Source organism: Filicampus tigris, chromosome 7, assembly GCF_054856515.1.
Source record: "Filicampus tigris isolate MCC_2025a chromosome 7, RoL_Ftig_1.0, whole genome shotgun sequence".
NCBI lineage: Eukaryota > Metazoa > Chordata > Actinopteri > Syngnathiformes > Syngnathidae > Filicampus > Filicampus tigris.
In genome coordinates, this window is record NC_141223.1 from 3780467 (window position 1) to 3803133 (window position 22667).

Genomic DNA, 22667 nt, shown 5'->3' on the forward strand with positions numbered 1-22667 from the left:
TTGGGATAGAGATGACATACATGATGATATACGCAAAATCTTCACGCACACACACACACACACAAGCACTCATTTCGGTAACGGCTTGAACAGAGGATGCGGGAGGAGAGTGGTGCAAAACCATTCGGTTGCATTGTTTTCAGTGTTGTACGGCAGGAGTGTGAAAAAGATACATCCGCGTACAGGTAAATATACAGTCTGCCTTTCAGAAGATACGAATACACACTTAGATTTAGACTGATCAATCAATAGCGCCTTTACACTAATTTTTCTGTTCAATATCACGGGAAACTACAGGCTATTCAAGTTGACCTCTGGTAAAAAGCAGACGGCACCCTAAATGGGTCACTCATATAGAAAAAACATTCACACTCACATCTTGACCCTGACTCACGCTGCCTACAAGTGGACTACGACTGCTTGATAGAGACTTTTCGCTCAGCTAATTTCACAGGTTGTTGACCGATTACCAGTCGTCCTCTTTTCATCGTCTTAGAAGACTAAAGGAATGGACATTGGATGTTGGATATTTTATGCATTATATATTTTTTTTAATTAATCGGACAGTTAAACGGTAATCGGTATTTTTTCTGCCAAAAATTTGCATCGGCCTAAAAAAAATCAATTTCGGTCAGTCAATGTTCTAGTTCATCATTTGGTTTTATCTGTTTCTATAGTGGTCCATCAAAATACGGTATTATCCGGATTATAAATCGCACCTTTATATAAGCCGCGCCCACTCTATTTTTAAAAAAAATAATGAAAACATATATAAGCCGCACCTTTATATAAGCTGCACCTATCTAAATTGGATATTTACTGCATTTACAGAACGATTTTGAATTGTAAATGTCCATGTATGTACCCAAACAGATTCTTTTCTAACAGTGCCTTTTCACACGGCAGCAATTTTGCTGATTAAAACGGAACACAACCAAGAGAAAATAAAGTACTTATCTTCATTTTACTGCCCAGCGCCACTCCAGTTTGTCAGATAACTTCCGCATACCACCTAATTCATAACCTAGGGCATAGCGCCCTCGCCTGTTGAACTCCTCCACCTGCAGTCACATCCTGTTCATGGCAACTGTATTGTATTGTATTGTAATTCCGGTTAGAGCACCCCTAGTGGTGGAAGAAAAATCCACAGAACAGCTGCACCTTTATAGAAGCCGCATGGCTCAAAACCTACGAAAAAAGTAGCGGCTTATAGTCCGGAAAATACGGTGTCTAGACGTGAAACCGGTGCATGGCACGAACACATGGTTGCGGAACCTCAGTTTTGTACCACGCGAAAACAAAGCAGGTCTTGAAGAGCTGCCTGAAGCGTTCCGCCATAATCAAGAGCACCTCAGTAATGTTCAGAAAGCAAAGCGGCATCTTAACCAGACGCAATTTCGAATATTTTGGACAAAAATAGGATTTGAACTTTTGCCTCGAGCTCCACAAGCCTAGTCCTTTGTTCGAATGAACTTTTTCTCAATACAGCGGGGGATGCTAAAATCGATATATGTATCGGTGAAAAAGCACCGACGTGCCATACATACAATCGTCGTAGTGCAGAATTTCAAAAATTGAAAGATGTCTAAAATACAATTTTCCATTGCGGCGAAAAGCCGTACACGCGTGCATATTTTGGCACGACTGCAGTGTATGCAGGGATCACACACTCCCGCTTGAGCCTTGACCCATTTTCATCCTCCCTAACAACAAGCACAACAAGCCATGTTTGCGCCAGGAGGAGAAAGATGGAGTCTACCAAGGCGAGAGCGAGATGGAGGGAGGCAAAGTGAGAAAGAGATCATGTGGCCAACGTGACGCAGCCCCTTGTTTACCGAGCAAAGAGCCTCGCCCACTCACCTCCCCTCTACCTTTCGCATCGCCTTCTTATTCTCGTGTTGGCGCCACTCGCCGCCTTCTGTCCGAATGTCCACGCCGCGTTTCTTTGCGTCTCCTTCCCTCGCAAGCTCATTTCTGTCACGGTGGCCCCCTTTCAAGGTTGGCCTGACTTTGGGCGTGTTGGATTTACAGCCCCCCCCCACCCCCCCCCCACCCCAAGTCTCTGCCTGCCGCTCAGTGCCCTCACTGTCAATCTCTGTGAAAAATGGAGGCGGTCGCACATGGCATGGCATGATAAATTCCGCCGAGCGGTGATCCTTTACGACCAAACACCTATAGTAGCCTATTTGAAGACATCCTTAACATCCCTGCTGCTAAGTGTGGTTAAGACTGTGACTGTATTAGCTCGCCAACAGTTTTATTAGGCTCTGTAAGGATGAACGACATTAGGAGGCCTGCACTGAATGCAAGAGGCACATTCATCCCTTAAAAGCTAAAACGCACAGTTGGGTAGCTGCCGACTTGAGTGGAACTAAGAGATTTGTTTTTTTTGTTGTTTTTTTTACAGATGCCCTGAGTATTGGACGGAGCCATTTGCATAAAGCAAATAAGAAAGCGGCATTTTCGACATTAGGGAGGAAATTGACGAGGGCGCTTTGCCAAGCAGGTTACGCAATGAGATGCAAAGGAGAAGAGGGCATCGGTGAAGGCCAGTGGAGGTGGATGCAAAGGAGTGAAGGAAAAGCGAAAGGAAAAAGACGAGACGGACAATTGTGGGAGGGGGAGAAGCAACCAGCATTGCCACGTGCTTGGCACACTAGCGTGCGACGGGAGATCGCCGGGAGTACGGCAGGAAATCGTCCCATTTCGACTAATTCGTCTGAAAATGATTATTTGCGGTAATAATCCGAAAAAAAATATCGTTTTTCATTTATATACGCCAGCAGCATATAGAAAAAGGCAGAAGAATTGAATGCTTCAGTATGCGATGGCAGATGGTATAATAAAAGTTATGGCTTCTTGGCTTCACCTCAACTGAAGAGGCCCACATTTCACACTGAGTAGAACAGTTTGCCAAAAAAAAAAAAAAAACAACATTAAGACAATATCATCGTTATTTCAGTAGTCATGCTTTTTTGTGACATTTTTGTTTGAATGTACGCTGCGAGACTTTTCTCATGTAAAATATGTGCCTTGGCTCAATAAAGATTGGGGAACACTGGTTTGGATGACCATTAAAACCTACTTAGCCTACTGGCTATCTCCAGATGAATTCAAGCCTTTAGTTTTAATTTAGCATATGGTGATGAAAGAAAAAAAGTCATTAACCACTGGGGCCTCACTGAATGCATGAATTTAAGGCACAATGACAGCTAATGAGAAATATTCCTATTAATTCAAATGGTACAGGTTGGTTCTCGGGTCCGGGAGTGTAACATAAGAGCCCCAAAATAAACTTGTGCAAAAACAGGTCAAAATGATGTGCTTTAAATCAAACCTTCTTGCAATGCGCCCTGAAAATATAAAGACACTTCACGCAGTCCTTTGTTCGCAAAGAGATTTGCAATCGTCGTGCTCTACTCCATAGTGTCACAGTGGAACACGTCGTACCTGGGCACCAAGCACGGAGCATTCGAAAAATATTTTGAAATGAATGACTTTTGCACTTGAACACTTCAAGTGAACTTCATTCAAAGATATTCAGTTGAAAAACCCGTACAAATTGTAGGTAGAAAATGAACTCTGAATGGTGAACAACGGCCGTCGTGTTCCGTAGCGTTACATTGGAGGCGTGGTAGACGCCCACAAATGATCGATGTTTGCTTCGTGAAAAACACCATGCCTGCGCCTTTCAAATGCTGCTCACTCACACGCATGAATACACTAAAATAAAAAAATAATGCATGAAATCGATCTATTTTATTGAACGTGCGTTACGAATAAAACTTTGACATGTCGCTTAGTCACTCGTCATAAAATGTAAAAATGAGTTTTGTTAGCGTTTCATTTTGCAGCGGAACCCATTTACTAATGTCGTTTCGGTGAAATTATCCAGAACATTACAGGAGTAGATTGCATTTTGTGCAGACAGGATGAAACGCAATTTTTTTTTCGGGCGACGTATTATCACATCACGTGACAGCGTGGGACTTGATTAAATGGTAAAGTGTTGCACTGACGTCCTGCCAGTTTATTGGTAACAACCGTTTTTGAAACGGATGCGTTTTAAGGCTATAAATGTCTCATAAAGTGGAAATCAACGCAAATATTTTTTATTCAAGAACATGTTCTACGCAAGCCCACTAGTTGTCGCAGGGCATTCTGATAAATATTGCATTTGCGGAATAAGAGTTAATCCACTCGTTCTTATCCATCTCAGGGGGCGGCCATTTTGTCACTTGTGTCGACTGACAATGACATCGCAACTGCTCAGGGCTCGGGTAACGACCAAACACGGCTGACCTGTTTTCTGAAGCTGAGCCCTGAGCAGTTGTGATGTCATTTTCAGTCGACACAAGTGACAAAATGGCCGCCGCCGGGGATGGCTAAAAACTGGGTGGATACCCTTATAAATTTTTAAAGCAGTCTGCATATTATCCGAGCGCAGCTCATTGTAACTACTGTTAAAACTTCAATCAAACCTGAAATGACCCGTTGTAGACTACGGTGTAAACGTTATCAAATCGTTTTTTGGGCGTGCGCCAAATTATTTTCAATGCATGTCACTTCAAAATATTGATTTTGCAAAACGCTCACAATTATTGCAGAATGTTTGGGCAAGCCAAACAATTTCATGAAAAGTTTTGAAAGCAGCCCACAGGGTGAAGGGCAGACCAAAAAAAAAAAAAAGTACGAAAAATCAATGAGAACTGAAAAGTTTGGAAGTTGTACAGATCTGTGCCAGCTCTGGGCTGATAGGTCACAACTAATACTTTTTTTTTTTTTTTTTTTTTTTTTTAAAGGGAAGAAAGAGACTTTCAAGCTGATAAATGATACTCCAGTTTCTCAAAGAATAAGTTTTCTTACTCGCTAAACTGCACAAGCCAAGTGCACAAGGTCTCACTGACATGTTGTTTTCGACTTTTTCAATAACCACTCTTTGTTGGCTCTTCTCCCTGCTACCAAGGTCGCCGAGTCTGTCGCTCCGGATGATATTTTGAACGATGAGGGAAAAGTGAGTACGTCGAAAAGCACAAACGGGACTTTAGCAACACGGCGTCCCTTCCGAACGGGGCTTTTGCTTTTTCATACCAAAGAACGCGGCGCCGCAACTCATCTCCTTCCCGGTCCGCTGCCTTTCTTCCCTTTGTCTCTTTCATCTCTCCATTAGCTCCGTCAAATTGTTTATCAAAAGCAGCAGACGACAGCAGCAGGGCACGTGAGAGCTTGTACATGCAAAGACCCGTTTGAAAATTCATGACAGGTTAATCGTATCGTGGTTGCGACGTTAGGAGCCAGTGAATAGCGTTGTGCACATTCACATTCAAAACAGGCTGCTTCAAATGACTACTAAAGCAGTCCTGATTTTTAGGAGGTCATTCATATTCTAATTAACTTTTCAATCACAGCTGATTAATTAAGACGGGGTCTACTCTGTAATTACGCATCTATTTTAGACCCATTGAGAACGGGCGGTGATTCGTTGATTTTCGCCACACTTTCCTCTGTATATTCCAGTAGCCGATGTTGCGAAACTACAACGGAACCTAACCAACTATTTGAAGTTCGACCGAAAGACGTCAGCAAATCTTGTGAGACTTCAGCGCGGTACAGAAGGCAGGGTTGTAGTACTTGAGTCAATACCATCTGGTTTTTTTTTTTTGTTGTTGTTGACTCGGACTCTTTAGGATTTGACTCGCACTTGTCTCGGGTACGGCCAATGGACGGGCAAAATATTTTTAGCGACCCAACCGAGTTCAACTATGTTTTTATTCCTGAAAATGGACATCCTCCTTCAAAAGAAAGTTTTTCAGATGAACATCTTTTCCCGGTCCAGTCATTCGATCCCAAGAATTTATTTATCATTTTTTCAATGTCTGGCAGTGAGTGAGTTAATATTTTCTTACTTGAAACACCCTACGATTAATAACGGTTTGAATTGAATGGTCAAATTTATGACATGCAACCAAAAGCAGCGTTTTGAACTCTGACGCAAAAAAAAATGGAAGTCAATCAGCACTCTTAGTGCTCATCCTAGTTTTTTTTATTTTTGTTTTGTTTTTTTTTTTCATCCAAGCATTGATTGCTCCCCCTTCACCTTCTAATGCAAGAGAAGTGCGCTTGATGTTCCCATTCCCGACGAAAACCAGAGATTAATAATTCAACGTGGCTGTGAGATAGCTTTATTTTATGTCCATTGAGACCAGGTCTTCTTTCATGAAAAATTGAAAAAAAAAAGAGAGAGAGAGAGAGAGAGGGAAAAAAGAGAACTGGAGAAGGAGTTGCAAAACAAGGCTAGGTCAAACTGCACCTCCTCGCCACTGTCAAAGCTCGACTGGTAGCCTTCTTCAGCCCGCTCACCCTTGGAGTATACACGCGCTCTCCATAACAGTGTGAGGTGGATCTGCCCATGCATCAGAATCCACCATCAAATATTTATCAGGAGAGCAGCAGTGATTTTGACCGTGTGCTCATGCTTTTGACAGCGCTCGCCTGCTGCAATACTTATTGGAGTAAACACGAGCGATCCAATATTGTCGTTCTTGCAAAAGAAGGCAAAAAAACAAACCGCACGCGTACAATTGCAATTCATCATTCGGCGTCACTGCATAAACATCGGCAGATCAACAAGGAAAAAAAATAAAATGACCAAAAAAAAAAAAAAAAAATGCCGGTTAAATAAAGGTGTTTTGTTTCATTTAAAGCAACAGACCCAGGAGTCCACTCCATTTGCACATCCAAATCATATCTGCGTGCCGAATATTTGGCCAAATCTCTGTGACATTAGGCAATGCCTTTTAACTGGCAGCTTGCAGTGAGCAAGTCAGGCAAACTCGCAAGTAAATACGTCGCCGGCATGGATCAGAGGACACATCTTCATGCTCGAGCAGACGCATTTAAAATGCCACCAAAACATCGTCCCAGATTTTGCCCTCAGTCAAATGACATCAAGTGCTCACTTACAGGTCCCCGAATGCCGCGGTACCCGACGAAATCAGTCCGTAGGCGGAACACGGAACAATCAGAGAGATAAGAGCTTGCTTTTGACTTGAGTAAAAATGTCAACGCACCGTTGTCGCGCCGAATCGCATGACTTCAGAAATGAAGGTTTTTTTTTTTTTTATGCCATGTAAATTTAAATTGTACTCGCCGGACTGAGGTCGAGAATGTGTATGGACAGGGGAAGGTTCAGTGTGAAAGTTCTCAACACCCCCTGGCTAGGTAGACGACACTGTTGCATGGAGCTGTTGAGGTAGGATGACTCACGTGAGAGAAAAAAAAAAAAAAAAAAAGTCAAAGTCGTAGCATCGGGAGAACAAGTAACGATATAGCGAGAGAAGTCATAATTTGGAGTAATGTTTGTGTTTATTTGTGGGAAAGACAAATGTTCATGAGCTGATCAAACAAACCCAAGAAAAAGAGGCAATCTCAGTGCGTAGATAATTTTCCGACTTTGTTCTTGTTAAATGACCCCCTTTTTTTTCCCCTCGTAATAGCAGGACTTTATTCTCGGAATAAACCGTGCTTAATAAGTGCATCGGACACCCTAGGTGCCCTAAATAAACATCGTTCACATTCAACTAAATCGTTTTCTGTTTTTGTAATGTTCAGGTTAGTGTATCAGTAGGCCAAGCTCTTTAACTAAAATGATAATTTTATGTAGTTATTGCTGTTATTCAGGAATTATCATCCCTTCCGTTATACAATAACTGAAAAAATGGAAAGAACGTGTTATGCCAGCCCATGCCGGAATGCGGGTAATGAAAGATAAATTGAAAGTTGTCAAAAATGCTAAAACATTGAAAACTCACTCAAACAAAAAGCGTCTGCATTAAAGCACGTCCTGTCAGGTGGTCTAATAAATTGGTTAAGCGCTTTACATATAAACATATAACTTGTTCTTTACAAAATTACAGTTTCATTTTCGCAATATTTTGACTTTATTCCTTTTCTGGGTTGGTTCATACTTTTCAATCTAGCCAGAATACGCTACTCCTTCTTGCATGGTTATGATGTGTAATTTACGGTAAAGCCACTGTAGCCACAGCGCAGCAACAACTGCAAATTGAATGGACAGCAATATTTGGCAACTAGTCAACGCAGAATTTGGAGCAAAACAAGCCAGTTAAAGATGGAGTCAACCCAACAATTTCCCATACAATAATATGTTCGATACAGCCCCACTAGTCTAAACTTTATATTCTGATTAATATTGTGTTTGTGGAATACGAATTAAGCAGCAAAATCCACGTTTTGTTTTTTTCTCCATCTCAGGGGACGGCCATTTTGTCACTTTCTGTCCACTGAAAATGACATCACAGTTGCTCAGGGCTCAGGTAACGACCAATCATGGCTCAGCTTCAGAAAACAGGTCAGCCGTGATTGTTCGTTACCTGAGCAACTGTGATGTCATTTTCAGTCGACAGCAGGTGACAAAATGGCCACCCGCTGAGATGGATAAAAAAACTGTGGTTTTTGTTTCTTAAAGCGCAAGTCAACCCAAGCATAATTTTTTCAAGAATATGTTCCCAGCAGGCCCACTAGTTGAAACACAGCATTCTGATTAATTTTGCGTTTGTGGAATATAAATTAAGTAGCAAAATGCACTTGTTTTTAGCCATCTCCGGGGCGGCCATTTTATCTTCTGTCGACGGAAAATGACATCACAACTGTTTACAGCGAACAATCACAGCTGACCTGTTCTCTGAATCTGAGCTGTGATTGGTCGTTGCGAGCAGTTGTGATGCCATTTTCAGTCGACAGAAGACAAAATGGCCGCCCCCGGAGATGGCTAAAAATGAGTGGATTAACACTTATTCCACAAATGCAATATTTATCAGAATGCCCTGTTTCAACTAGTGGGCTTGCATAAAACATATTCTTGAAAGAAAATATGTTTGCGTTGACTTCCGCTTGAACTCATATTCCCCAAACGCAATTATAATCAAAATGCCGTGTTTAGACTCGTCGCATACAACATATTATTGTAAAGAAAATCTTGGGGTTGACTTGCACTTTAATGCGCGGCGCCAACCACAAATAATATTATTTGATTTGAGCAAGTGGTTTGTAAAGAGAATATTATTCCTGCAAATACAACACCAACAATCTGCGATCTGTTTATTTCACAGTCAGTGAATGGTCCAGATGATTTTGAAGCGTTTATCGTAAAAGGAGAGTCACTGCATATTGCCCTCACATGGTCCCGACAGACATTCCGGTTCTTGATTTCAAATCCTACGTGCACGCACGACACGTAGCGAGCGGTCCTACCTGAGCTGAGTGAGACCGTGTCTTTCTCCCATGACACAACGCTGACGTAGGACTCAACAGAAGCAGGGATAATGCACTTGAAGACGGCTACGCTGCCTCGCATAGCCTTCTGGTCAGCCACTCTGACCGTGTAGGGTTCCCGTGAAACTAGGCGAAAAAACATTTGGACGAGTGAACCGTTTGTTTCTTTCGCTTCCTCCGACATCCGTTCCATTGTGGACTTACCGGCTTTAATGTGGACATCCTGACTCCTAATCTTGCCCGCGGGGTTTTCGGCAGTGCAGTAGTACGTGTTGTCGTGGATCAGCTTGCTGAAGCTGGATGGAAGGAAGTTGAAGATCTGGAGCGTTCCATTGGGGTGGACATGGCGGATGCCCGGCACGTCATAGATCTCCTCACCGGTGGCCAGGTACCAGCGCAGCGAGGCAGGGGCCGCGCCCCCAGCGGGACAGGGCACTGAGGTCCCTGTGGTGCTGGCGAATACTACCTCTTGAAGCGATGCATTGACAAAATATAAGCTGGAATGGAGGTCCTCACTGAAAACTGTGGAGACAGAAAAGAAACACAGGCTGTTAGCATGTTTACACCGGTTCCTCTACTCGGAAGCACTTTCTGTGTTTTGTGTCGCGGCTCTTGCCAAAAAGGTACAAGCTTGGTGTTCTTCTGTGCATTTACTGTAATTGTCAGCAGGATTATGTTTAAAACAAAATTTCCACAAAACTTTTTTTGTGAGAGTGATGCATGGACCAAAAAAGAACCCAATTAAGTGTTGGTGTATATACAAACTTTTGTAATTGGTTCTATTGAGCATTAAAGTGTAAGGCAGGATATTACCTTTTGATTGTTGTGAAATGATTGTTTTTTTGTTACATAAAGTTTGGATGAGAATAAAATGATTCCATTTTGGAATTTCAGGTCTTACTGAAAGAGCAGGTGTGTCAAACCAACTTTTATCACGAGTGACTCATCTTTACTGGCCTAGTATGTCAAAAACGCTAACGCGGGGTATTTGTCACTGGTTGGCGTCAAATGACTCTGCACTCATAAACTAACCACCAGAGTGCTGGAACTGCGCAAATGGAAAAAAACTTGGGATTCTAAACAAGAGTTGCTGCTATTAATATCGTGACATGATGACGACGATATATACTGGCAATTTCGATATCGCGATATCACGATATTGCCGATATTTTGACATCCCAGTCCTGTAATACAACAGACTGGCTTATTACAAAAATCATATAATGGGCATAACACAGCACAAAATTACAGAGAGTCCTCAAGCAGTATAAGGTGACCAGTCGTGCGGCAATACTGGTGAGCAACGATGACGTAGAAAGTCATAAAACAATATTAAGTGTCCATTAATGTGGCATGACTGATAAGCAACAGTTTTTCAAATGATGCATAATGTCGGAAAGGTTATTGTCTTTTGTCGTCTCCCTTGAACCAAGAAGCAAGCGGCTAATGAAAAAAACGGCCAGACAGTCGAAACCCAAAATCCATACAGAACTGCAAAATATTTACGGCACACATTTAAAATGAGTCAATTGTGGATGCGTTACTTTGTATGCCTGATAGATGAAGCCAGCATTTTATTTGGATTTCTTTCGTTATATGTGAACAAGTACAGGCAACAATCATGTGTGTCAGGCTAAAATATGTATACAGTACGTACTGTACATACTGTAAATGCTTCGTGTTACTAGCTTGCCATTTGAGTCTGGCTACGAGCATGGTGGCTCTGCTCTAAATGGCTCACAGTGACAGTGACAGCAGGCTTGGACCCTCCCTGGGGAGAAAACATTTTAGCACTTCATAAATTCCTAACAAGGTTTCAAATTGCAGACTTTTCCCATCGTTTTCTGTGCTCCTGCAGCTTTAAACCAGCAATAAGACCCTCTAATGTCTTTCTCCTACACTCTCAGGCAGACATACTAATCTACACAATATTGCAGTAAATCTAATCAACTCTAAATTTGAAGTGAAACTGACACGTATGGATTGTAGATTGTCGGCTATTTACTGTATAAGCGAGCTTTTTCAATAATGTCGACAGATTCAATAATGTCGATGGATTCAGGTCAAACCATTTTCTATTTACGCTATTTCACATACCTGCCATATATACTGTATTTACTTACAAAACTCAAGCAGTGAAATGATGATAAAACAAACACGGAGGGATCTATTATACTTTATATTAGGGCTGGGGAAAAAATATATCGTAATGTGTCGCGATACTTTCTACGCCGATACCAAGTATCGATACGTTGATGAAGTATCGATACTTTCGATACCTTATGTTATGTTATGTGTGCACGTTCTATACTTTGGAAACACATGCCTCTGTTTTTTTTTTTTTTTTAATATATATTTTTATAATATCTAAGTATCGCAATACGTATCGGATCGCAACCCAAGTATCGGGATCCGTATCGGATTGGGACGAAAGTGTATCGTCCCAGTCCTACTGTATATGTGTCCAGCGCAATCTTAGCTGTGCATAATGGCAGGCTACAACAAGTTTTTGCGGACATACGCATCTTGGTCCAGTTACAAATGGCCAATTTGCGCCGTTGTGGGTGCCCGTCAACCCCGTCACACACTATTATACTATTTATGATTCATTGTTCCGTAATTCTTCTACATTTTGTAAGCCACCACAAAGTTCAAACTAACTTTTGGGGACTCATGGATATTTTTTTCTTTCTTTCAAGTGGCATATGTAGTTCCATTATTCAGTAAACCCCGAGACAGGTACAACTGGCAGAAATAGATGTTTTCAGCAAAACAATTTAGGTACTTGAGTTAATTGAGGTGGTAGAGAAGTAGATCAAAGACGAGCGTGATTGCCACGAAAGCTTTTATTCCGTTCTGGCATCAGAGAAATTGGATTAGGATTTATGTCCCGGCTGTTTCCATATCCGTCTGTTTCACATATGAAAAGTATGTGAGAGTCACTGACTTCAGCCAGGCTGAGAGCAAAAGCCAGATTGATTTAATTAAAAAATGGAGAAATTGACTGTTTCACTGCGCTGCTCGTTTTGCTAATTGACTACGCTCCCCTCAGCCAGGGCGCACACGGTCTGGTGGCGCAGGTACATCGCCTGCTCAGACCTCACAAAGAGGAGCATGTCGCGCCCCAACAAACGTCCTCAGCGCCCAGCCACTTGCTACTTTACCCGAGAGGAAAGGCGTAATTGGCGTCATTTTTCATGAGCCCAACTGTAAAGGTGAAATAAGTGACACTGTTCAATTATGCAGTATAAGCATTTATAATTGACTATGATTTTTTTTTTTCCACGTCTCTGGTTGCTGGGATGTGCAGTTCAAGCTGCAAACAACGCATTCCTTTGTTCTGTAGCATGTCAAGATTTACTGTAGTTCCGATCATACCGTCATTGGTTGGAAAATCTTCCATCTGCGTGTCCATTTTAGACTGCTTATCATGTTGGGAGTCACAAAAGAGTTGGAGTCCATCCCAATTCAGACGACAATTTATAGTCTTTCACTCATTGACTGCCATTGACGTATTTATTTGTCTTTTCACAGTCCAGTCATTCCAGGAATTTATTTATATTATATTTTTTATATTTTTCAAACGTTAGGGTAAAAGAGGCTCTGAAAATATTCTGGCAGTGAATGAGTTAATTACATCCCTCAACACATTTTTACTTTTTCTTTTTTTCATCAGAAAGGCAAGTAAACTTCTCTTCTGTAGATGATTTTTTTTTTGTGTCTGTGTTGATTTCAATTCTGCCCTTGTTTTTTCTCTAGCACATCAGGTGTTCATAATAATAATCTAATAATAGTATATCATAGGTTCAGAAACAAGTAGATTGTTTTTCTGAAAAAATTGCAATGCATGGACAAGTGTGTATTGCGTAAGCTTTTATAGGTCCAATTTCAAAACAACAAATGAATATATCCCAAAAACCTGATGTGCTCAAAAAAAAAGTAAAGATGTGTTTTAAATAAGCGTCAAAAATAATTTTTGGAACATATACAGCCATGTTAAAATTTGCTGTTGACCAGTTTTATCAGAAGGCGAACCGATCGGTATTTCAATGAAAACGGATGTTTCCGACTCCCAAATGTCGTCTTCAACTTGAAAGTGTCTGCTGCTTTTTATTCTCGACTGCATTACAAAGCACATTTGCAACACATTTATTTTTGTGTGCCACCTGACGAAATGCTCAACATAAATCCTTCGCTTCTGTTTGTCAAATTGGGCCAACAAATTAGGAATACTTGTCACTGTCAATGCAAACGACAAACACAGCGCTTGAGTTTCTGATGGTTTCAATAAAAACTGGGCCTTATTTTCCTCGTTTAAGGTCAAAATATTGGCTATTGCATCGCGCAAAATTGCACTGATGTATGAAATGAAGTGTTCGGTGAATTTACATTCAAAGATGTTCCGCCTTCTTTTTTTGCACCAAATATTCTTTTGTTGCATGGTTTTTATTTCATGCAGCCTCTGGTTGCTTAGATTCCACATTCTTTGACAGGAGAATAAAATAAAAAGCTGCACAAAGCAAGCAAGCGGTGGAAAAGGAACAAAAAAAAACAAAAAAAAAAACAAAATTAAACCCGCAGGCGGAATTCAATCTCCTCTCTTTCAGAGGGCATCTGTAGAGTTCATTTCGTTGTCATGTCTGCCGCGGCAACGGGATTGGTGGCAGTGTGGCACGGGGGTCCTTACAGTGACAGTGACAGCAAAGAACCTTGGGTAATTAAAGCATCTTTTCTGTGCCCTCAAGTGTGTGAGGGACCGGGAGATCACACAAGGGCTCAGTGAGATACGAAAATAGAGAAGCCAATAGAGAAATGTTCCAACCTTGGAAATTTTCAGTACTTTCGCTTACTCTCGTATGCGTGTGTGTTTATATCTTCTAGTTGCTTTTCTCGCTACAGTGCTTCAAATTGCAACAACCAGGCAAATGATTTGTAATTTGTCATCAAATGTAACCAACTGTCACATAGAGCAGTGGATTGGCACAGACTGATTTTGCTGATTATATCTCAAATTCGTTGTAGGCAGCTTATAGAAGTTTCGCTTGATTGCTCCATAGGTCAATGGAAAAAAAACGGGCAAATACAAGTCAGGCTCGTTAAGATCAGGGGGCCTTGGGCAGAAAAATGGCAGGAACAGGGAAGTCTGTCAGCCATATTAGCAGGGTTTGAAATTAACAGCCACCAAACCGCCAAATGTGGGTTGAAATTCATTTTGGCAGGTGTCGATAAACCTTAGCAGCCAGTTTGGCCGGTGATGCGTGAGGCAATTGTGTCAGTCAGATATACCAGGTGCCTTCAATACGTTGCGTGAAGTGTCGCCTCTGATGACCAAGCAAAGGCGGTTGCATGGTGTCCGACGGGCTTGGTGCGAACTCCCGCCCCACGACAAAGCCGACAGCGCAGTGAGCTTAAGTGTCTTGATCGGGTGAATCAAAGAACAAATATTGCCAACAATGATGCGTCTAACAACTAAACGGTGGGTCAACCCAAATGCAAATAATGAGCTGACATTAGCATATGTGCAGCATTTTCTATAACAAGCGAGCGTGGGTGTCCACAACAGGCACATTGTAGACACACACTGCACCTGCTGCTGTTCTGGTTACCAAATTGCTCTGCTTTTGTCTGACTACACAGCAGGTTAGCCCATCGGCGGGAGCTCACTGTAGCGTATTCTCATTTACACTCATGTGTCAGTTTATTTTCATGAGGTTTTCAAATATAAAGCTCTCTGTGAAAGTTAAAAAGAATTATATATATATATATATATATATCAGGGTGTCCCCCACCTACTGCCCGAAGACAGCTGGGATAGGCTCCAGCACGCCCACGACCCTTGACCCTTGTGAGGATAAGCGGTATAGATAATGGATGGATATATATATATATATATATATATATATATATATATATATATATATATATACATATACATATACATATACATATATATACACATATACATATATATACACATATACATATATATACACATATATATATATATACATACATATACAAATATACATACATATACACATATACATTTATACATATACACATATACATTTATACATATATACATGTATACACATACATATACATATATACATGTATACACATACATATATATATACACATACATATATATACATATACACATACATATATATATACATATACACATACATATATATACATATACACATACATATATATACACATACATATATACATACATATATACATATACACATATATATATACATATATATACACATACATATATATATATACACATACATATATACACATACATATATACATATACACATACACATATACATATATATATATATATACATAAAGTACATGAGCATTTCCTGATATTAAAATGAATAGAATAGAAATATAATAGAATAGAAAGAAAGTATAGTGCTGCCTTGAGCTGAGAAATGTGGTTGTTTGAAATGTACAAGGCGCAATTCTCATTGTTTCATGCTTAGTTTGACCAAAAAAAAAACTCAACTGGGAATGACAAACAGCTGGAGGCCTCTTTTTGGGAAAAACTGTTGACTATTTGCCCAAGTGTTGCTTGCTAGTGAAGTGAGTTGCGTTGATTTCCCCACTGTAGCTAAAGCAAAAAAAACTGCAGAACGACAAAAACAAACAAACTCGTAAGTGGAGGCACTCATATCTCAAGGCACCACTTTAACTTAACCAAACAAAGATGTCTGAGACAGGCAGATGCCAAGCAGTCGGAAGCGAGTAAACGCTCCCACTCGTGTGATCTGCCTAGAGGCAAGACACCCCGCGCTCGCCGAGCTAAATGACTGTCCTCCAATTTGCTCTCATGAATATTAAGCAGCGCTGCGAACCGCAGAAAGGGTTGGCTGCGTGCGCGCCGCTGATCCTCACCGACAGATCTGTCCTGTGATGTTTAAGGGGCGACGCTTAAACGATGATGTCTAATTTATACACTTGCTGCTTCTGCATAGGAAGCTCACGAGAGAGAACAACGGCGAGGAGCTATCCTTTTTCTGCTATAGTAATATCCCGCTTTGATATCAAATACGAACGAGACCACGGATCTTTTCATCCTTTTTTTTTTTTTTTTTTCCCCAAGATGGATGGATCTGATACACAATGAGAAGATATCACTTCTTGTTTTGAATTCACTCATTTTTCAAATGAATTCAGTAAAAATGTACTTATTTTCCCAATAACTGCGAAGGGCCTTGTTGTGGTATTTCCCCCTGCTTGACCTAGTTAACCAGAATTTGAAGAAAAAAAAAAAAAAAAAAAAAAGACATATTTATAGTATGCAAATGCTAATCCCTTTGACAGACGGAACTGGATGAATATAAATTGTAAATGTCATTCATGGTTTATTTGGTCTACAGAGGCGCACCGTTTTCAGCATCAAGTCACACATGTGAAACGAATTTCACCTTTGGTGCCGTTGAATGAAAATCCCATGATAGTATTTGCAGACCAATTTTACTGCAACAAGTATTACATAACGATGAAAGGCACTGTCTGCCAGCATTTCAATCTGATCTCACCTGGAATATTGACTCCGACTGTGAAAATAAAGGCTTCAGAACGGATGCGCTAATGTGTTATTAATGAGTTCACCAACCGGCGCTTACAACACAAGATGCTGCCCGCTCGTGAACTCATAAAAACAGGAATAACAAACGCATCTCTTGGTTGTTCTTAATTTTACCCTTTCTCCTCATTTTCATTTAATCCATGACAAAATAATATATGTTCCGGCCGTATTCCAAGCCCGCTGTTCACCCACTGCGTTGTCGCTGTTGCAGTGTGCCGGTAAACGGCGAACCTCTGTGATACTCAAAGACGTCTGATTGAGACTTGAGTGCAGATAATCTAATCCCGTCCCAAGTAATCTAATGGTCAGCATACATCGTCTCTCTCGATAACGTGATTAAGCGGCAGCGTTCACGTTGCACAGATTGTTGCTGACAGAGGCCTGACTTGGGTCGGTCACGGCGCATCCTGGACGGCCAACCTTATTATGTCAGCAGTCATTAAGGTTAAGGGCCTTCAAAGGAGTCGCTGTGCGCTGTCCTAATACGACCAATGTCCACTTGCGTGCGAGCGACGCTAACGCGCATGGTGGCTCGGCACAGGTTTCACTGAGCCCGGAAGCGCTCGGCGACTAGGAGAAGATGCTGAGCTAACTCGCCTGTCACAGATTGGCTTTGGCCTCGACATCGGGTTGAGCTAAACTGGAAGCAAGTGACAGAGATCTAGTAGAGATCTAGTAGTGGCTTTAAAGGGGAAGTCGACCCCTGAAAATCTTTGCAATATGTTTTATGCAGCTTCACTTGTCCAAACATGGCTTTATGATTAATATTGCCTTTGTGGGATATGAGTTAAAGCGGAAGTCAAGCCAAACATGTTTTTTTTTTTTCAAGAATATGTTCCCAGCAGGCCCACTAGTTGAAACACGGCATCCTGATGAATTTTGCGTTGGTGGAATAAGTGTTAATACACCCGTTTTTAGCCATCTCTGGGGGCGGCCATTTTGTCTTCTGTCGACTGAAAATGACATCACAACTGCTCACAACAACCAATCATGGCTCAGATTCAGAAAACAGGTCAGCCGTGATTGGTGGTTGTGAGCGGTTGTGATGTCATTTTCAGTCGACAGAAGACAAAATGGCCGCCCCCGGAGATGGCTAAAAACGAGTGCATTTTGCTGCTTAATTTATATTCCACAAACGAAAAATTAATCAGAATGAATATGAATGCATATGTTTGGGTTGACTTCCGCTTTAAGCAGTTAAATTCACCCTTTTTATCCATCTCAGGGGGCGGCCATTTTGTCACTTGATGTCGACTGAAAATGACATCACAGTTGCTTGGGTAACGACCAATCACAGCTCACCTGTTTTCTGAAGCTCAGCCACGATTGGCCGTTACCAGCAACTGTGATGTCATTTTCTGTCGACAGAAGTGACAAAATGGCCGCCCACTGAGATGGACAAAAACGGCTGGATTTTATTGCTTGAAGCGCAAGTCATCCCAAAGATATTTTTTTCAAAAATATGTTCCCAGCAGGCCCACTAGTTGAAACACGGCATTCTGATTCATTTTGGGCTTGTGGCACGGCTGACCTCTGTTCTGAATCTGAGCCGTGATTGGTCATTGTGAGCAATCATTTTCAGTCAACAGAAGACAAAATGGCCGCCCCCAGAGATGGCTAAAAACGGGTGGATTAACACTTATTCCACAAACGCAATATTTATCCGAATGCCTTGTTTCAACTAGTGGGCTTGCTGGGAACATATTCTTGGAAAAAATATCTTTGGGTTGACTTCCGATTCAACTCGTAATCCACAAAGGCAATATTAATCATAATGCCATGTTTTGAAACTCATCTTAAATTATGCAGTAAAATTATTAACTGCTTTATAAACTAAATTTACCCCCGGCCCCCCTCCTCCTTAACAGCTAATATCTGTGTCTCTGGTCTTTGTTTAAATGTTATTGAGCATGCCTAATTATCTTACTTACTTATTTCCCTAGCTTAAGACAATAGCTAGGAGGGTCATATCAGAGCCATAAAAATGTATTGTGCTTTTATTGTCAGGGTGGTAATTTCTTTGAGGCTATAATGTAAACTTTTATGATGCTGCTGTGATTTTTATTTAAATAGTGTTTGAGATTTGTTTGTTTTGAAATCGCTACATAGGGAATAACTATAGTTTAAAAAAAAAAAAATCAACAATGCACTCCAAACAGCAATATTATTATTTTATATAGGTTTTTTTTTTTTTAACAGTAATATCGCCGTACACTGATTGAAATTATCTGTATGTTCAGAAGGGGAAAAGGGTTGCTCCGTCAGCAAAATAGCAACCGGTCCTATTTTCAAATATTTTGTCTTAAACTTGCGACCCTCCCCTATCCCCAAGCAAGCCACCTTAAAAATCAATCAACTAGCCATCTTATTTCTAATATCGGTCTTTTTTTTTTTTTTCCTTGCATTGTTAACATCATTATCGGGCCACGGCAGGCCTTTGAAGCTCTACTGCCATCCCTATTTTGTCCGAGAAACGTCTGTGACCAGCAGCTGGTGGAGTGTGTTAATGTCGATGTCACAGCAGCTGGCTGCTCTCATCCTGTTAGCTCTGTCTGCCATTATTCCCCCCCCCCCCCCCTACCGCCCCCCCACCCACCTCCTCCTTCAAAGCTGCTGCTGCGTGCCATTCTCATTTTAATACTCCAGACTCATTTGACCGTCTTTATGGACTTATCATATTAAACATTTATCGCAGCCATTTTCCCTAAACCAAGCATGTTTATTCAACACTTAGGGGACCACCGCACGGCTCCTTTCAGCACTCCCCCACCCTGTACACACGCTGCCTTATTTTCTCCTTTACCTCATTTCTTTCCATTTCCCCACCTCTGTCCCTCACACACCCCCCCCCCCGCCGCCCCATCTTGGTTTATTACGACTCTCCGTGTGCCACGGGCTGAATAAAAAGGAGCAATATTTGTCTACATTTCCTCTCCGGTCATCCTTTCCTCAAGTGACGGGGGCCTCTTAAGAGACCAAAGAGACACAAATGTATTCTGAGCATTTTAATACCTTGAATGAATCATGTCTTAATTTAATCATCTGATCAAATAGTAATTAGCATAATCACTGGTGGGGGTTGGATGTTCCAGATAGAGAGGCACAGAGCAATACATAATAGACCGCAGTCTGACAACAGTGTATGGGGATACTTAGCACCGTGTAAATGGTGACACGCTTCTCGGGACGGCACTCGGTCCAAATTACTCCCTTAACTACGTCGTATTCTTCACTTCTACGGTTAAATGACCCTGTTGCATCAGCTCTCCGTGGCTCCGCTCGCCTCGGTTTGGCGCACTCACTTTTACACTTCAAAACAGAATGGCCGGACGGAAACTGCGAGAGAGAGAGAAAAAACAAAAAAAAAAAACATGTTACGTTGAATTGGAGCGAGATTTGCCAACAATCATCGGCGTTGGAGGAGATGCGATGCTTCTGTGTGTGCTTCTCGACACAAGATTGTCAGTAATGGTAAGAAGGCGCGTTTTATTCAGGGGGTGACTAATGGCAGCGGCAAAACTGACCCGAAAAGGGAAAAACATAAGAACATAATGCTGCTGCTTGCGGAACAAGTTTATTGTTTATTTAAAATAAACATGTTTATTTTTGTCATTTATTTCGTGTTCAAATATTGCAGTGGCTGAGCATTGAATTTCCGCTTAAACAGTGTAAGAGCAGCTGCGGTTTACGTCAACGGTCGGGGTGGCAACTTAAATGATGGCCACAATATTTCATCATTTCTACTACGGGGGGCACATAAGAAAGAAGCACCTAAACAGATGTCAGGCAAAAATTTTAACTATGGACAAAACGCATTCATGTTGTTTTGTATTGAACCAACGGACAGAAGTGTATGTCCATATACGTCCTTTTTCATAATACATTTGTGTGATGTCATTTTCAGTCGACAGAAGTGACAAAATGGCCGCCCCCGGAGATGGCGAAAAACGGGTGGATTCATTCTTATTCCAAAAACACAATATTTATCCGAATGCCTTGTTTCAACTAGTGGGCTTGCATGGAACATATTCTTGAAAAAAAAAATTGTTTTTGGTTGACTTCCGCTTTAATGTGGGATTAAAATCTCTTTCCAGAAATAATTATCACTGAAAGGAGAAAAAATACATTATCTTGTGTTATATCAGTACTAGTCTCATTCCGGTCTCGACCTAAACCTTCAAAACGAGGTCTCCAGAATGGTCTTGAGACCAAGACGAGGTCTTGGGAATGCGGGTAGATCCGCGACAGGTGCAATGATGTGGCGTTAGACTACCCGTTGACGAGTCACTGCAACACCGCAGCGCACCGCAAACGTGCAAAGAGGCGGGTGAAATCGAGGAATACCGCAAAGTGCGAAGATTATTGACAACGCACTCAGTCTCGCGCCAGGCTTGGGGATCAATGAGCGCCTGAAAGGACATAAATCAGGCCCGTATGTCACACCCACCAAGCCCCTCAATGAAACTCACAGTGCAAGCACACTTGCACATACAGTAGTAAACCACATTTTGATTTTGCAGCTTGGACCTACTTGTACAAAGAATCACACCAAAAAGCATCTACCTCACTGTAATTAAAATAGGATGACGGTATTTTAAAAATGGTGGGCTAAAAATAGCCAGCACTGCCTAGGTCTTACGTCCTAGCATCCGTGCCACAATTTCAAAATGAAGAGCAGTGTCCGGAAAACCAAGATGGACCCATTTGTCTTTGCGTCACTCTGTCTATCCAGCCTCCATTATCTCGGACTGCGGAGCATCACACACCCAGGCAGTGAAAAATCTCCTGAAAATGAAATTGAGCAGAGATGCAGAAGTGAAACAGCCAAAACTGTAACTGGTTGAAAACTAGAAGCTCAAAGAGAGTATGTGTGCCTGCGTGTTTATGTGTAATTGTTGATTGTTGTGATGCTAAACATGTCCAAGTAGCAGCATCCCGGACACACGCATTGCGCACAGTCGCCGGATCAATCCAGCTTTGGGCATCGGCGTGCGTCGAGTTCAAAGCCTGGCCGTGCTACGTGCTAGAGTGGATTAAGAGGCAGTATTTATGAAGTGCGGCCGTTATGTTTGTCTCGGAGGGTGACGGATGGCAAACTCGTCACACGTCCACCACCTGTCCTCCACAACGGACAAAAGCTCAGCTGGGATATACACGACACAAGCACCATGGGCCTGGCACACAGAGAGCAACACGGATACTTGCGTCATTGTCATTGTTTATGATCGCAGTTTTAAACCAGGATAACCGAGATAGCCGAGCTTTAGCTAATTACGTTCGACAACCATCCACTGTAAATTGATCTTACAGTCTTCTTCAATCTCACAGGAAGTCGACTCCCCCGAAAAATCTTTGCAATGATATGTTCTATGCTACTTCACTTGTCGAAACGTGGCATTCTGCTTGATATTGCGTTTGTGGAATAAGAGTTAATCCAGCTGTTTTTAGCCATCTCAGGGGGCGGCCATTTTGTTACTTCTGTCGACTGAAAATGAGAGATGCTCAGGGCTCGGATAATGACCGATTATGTCTCAGCTTCAGAAAACAGGTCAGCCGTGATTGGTCGTTACCTGAGCCCTGAGTAGTTGTGATGTCATTTTCAGTCGACGCAAGTAACAAAATGGCCGCCCCAGAGATGGCTAAAAACCGGTGGATTAACTCTTATTCCACAAACGCAATATTTAACATATTCTTGAAAAAAAAATGTTTGGGTTGACTTCCGCTTTAAGGAGCAAAATCCACCAACTTTTAGCCATCT

At 41.6% G+C, this 22667-nt stretch overlaps 1 protein-coding gene across 4 annotated transcripts in view; it reads right to left on the reverse strand.

The window, feature by feature from the left end:
• dscamb (Down syndrome cell adhesion molecule b) overlaps positions 1-22667 on the reverse strand; it is a 109134-nt gene that overhangs the window by 80765 nt on the left and 5702 nt on the right. For all 4 annotated transcript variants that reach the window (XM_086035904.1, XM_086035901.1, XM_086035903.1 and 1 more), the window contains exons 2-3: positions 9499-9816; positions 9274-9420 (exon numbers count right to left, since the gene is read on the reverse strand). In XM_086035904.1, the coding sequence (XP_085892030.1) occupies positions 9274-9420; positions 9499-9816 (465 nt within the window). The remainder of the gene's footprint in view (positions 1-9273; positions 9421-9498; positions 9817-22667) is intronic.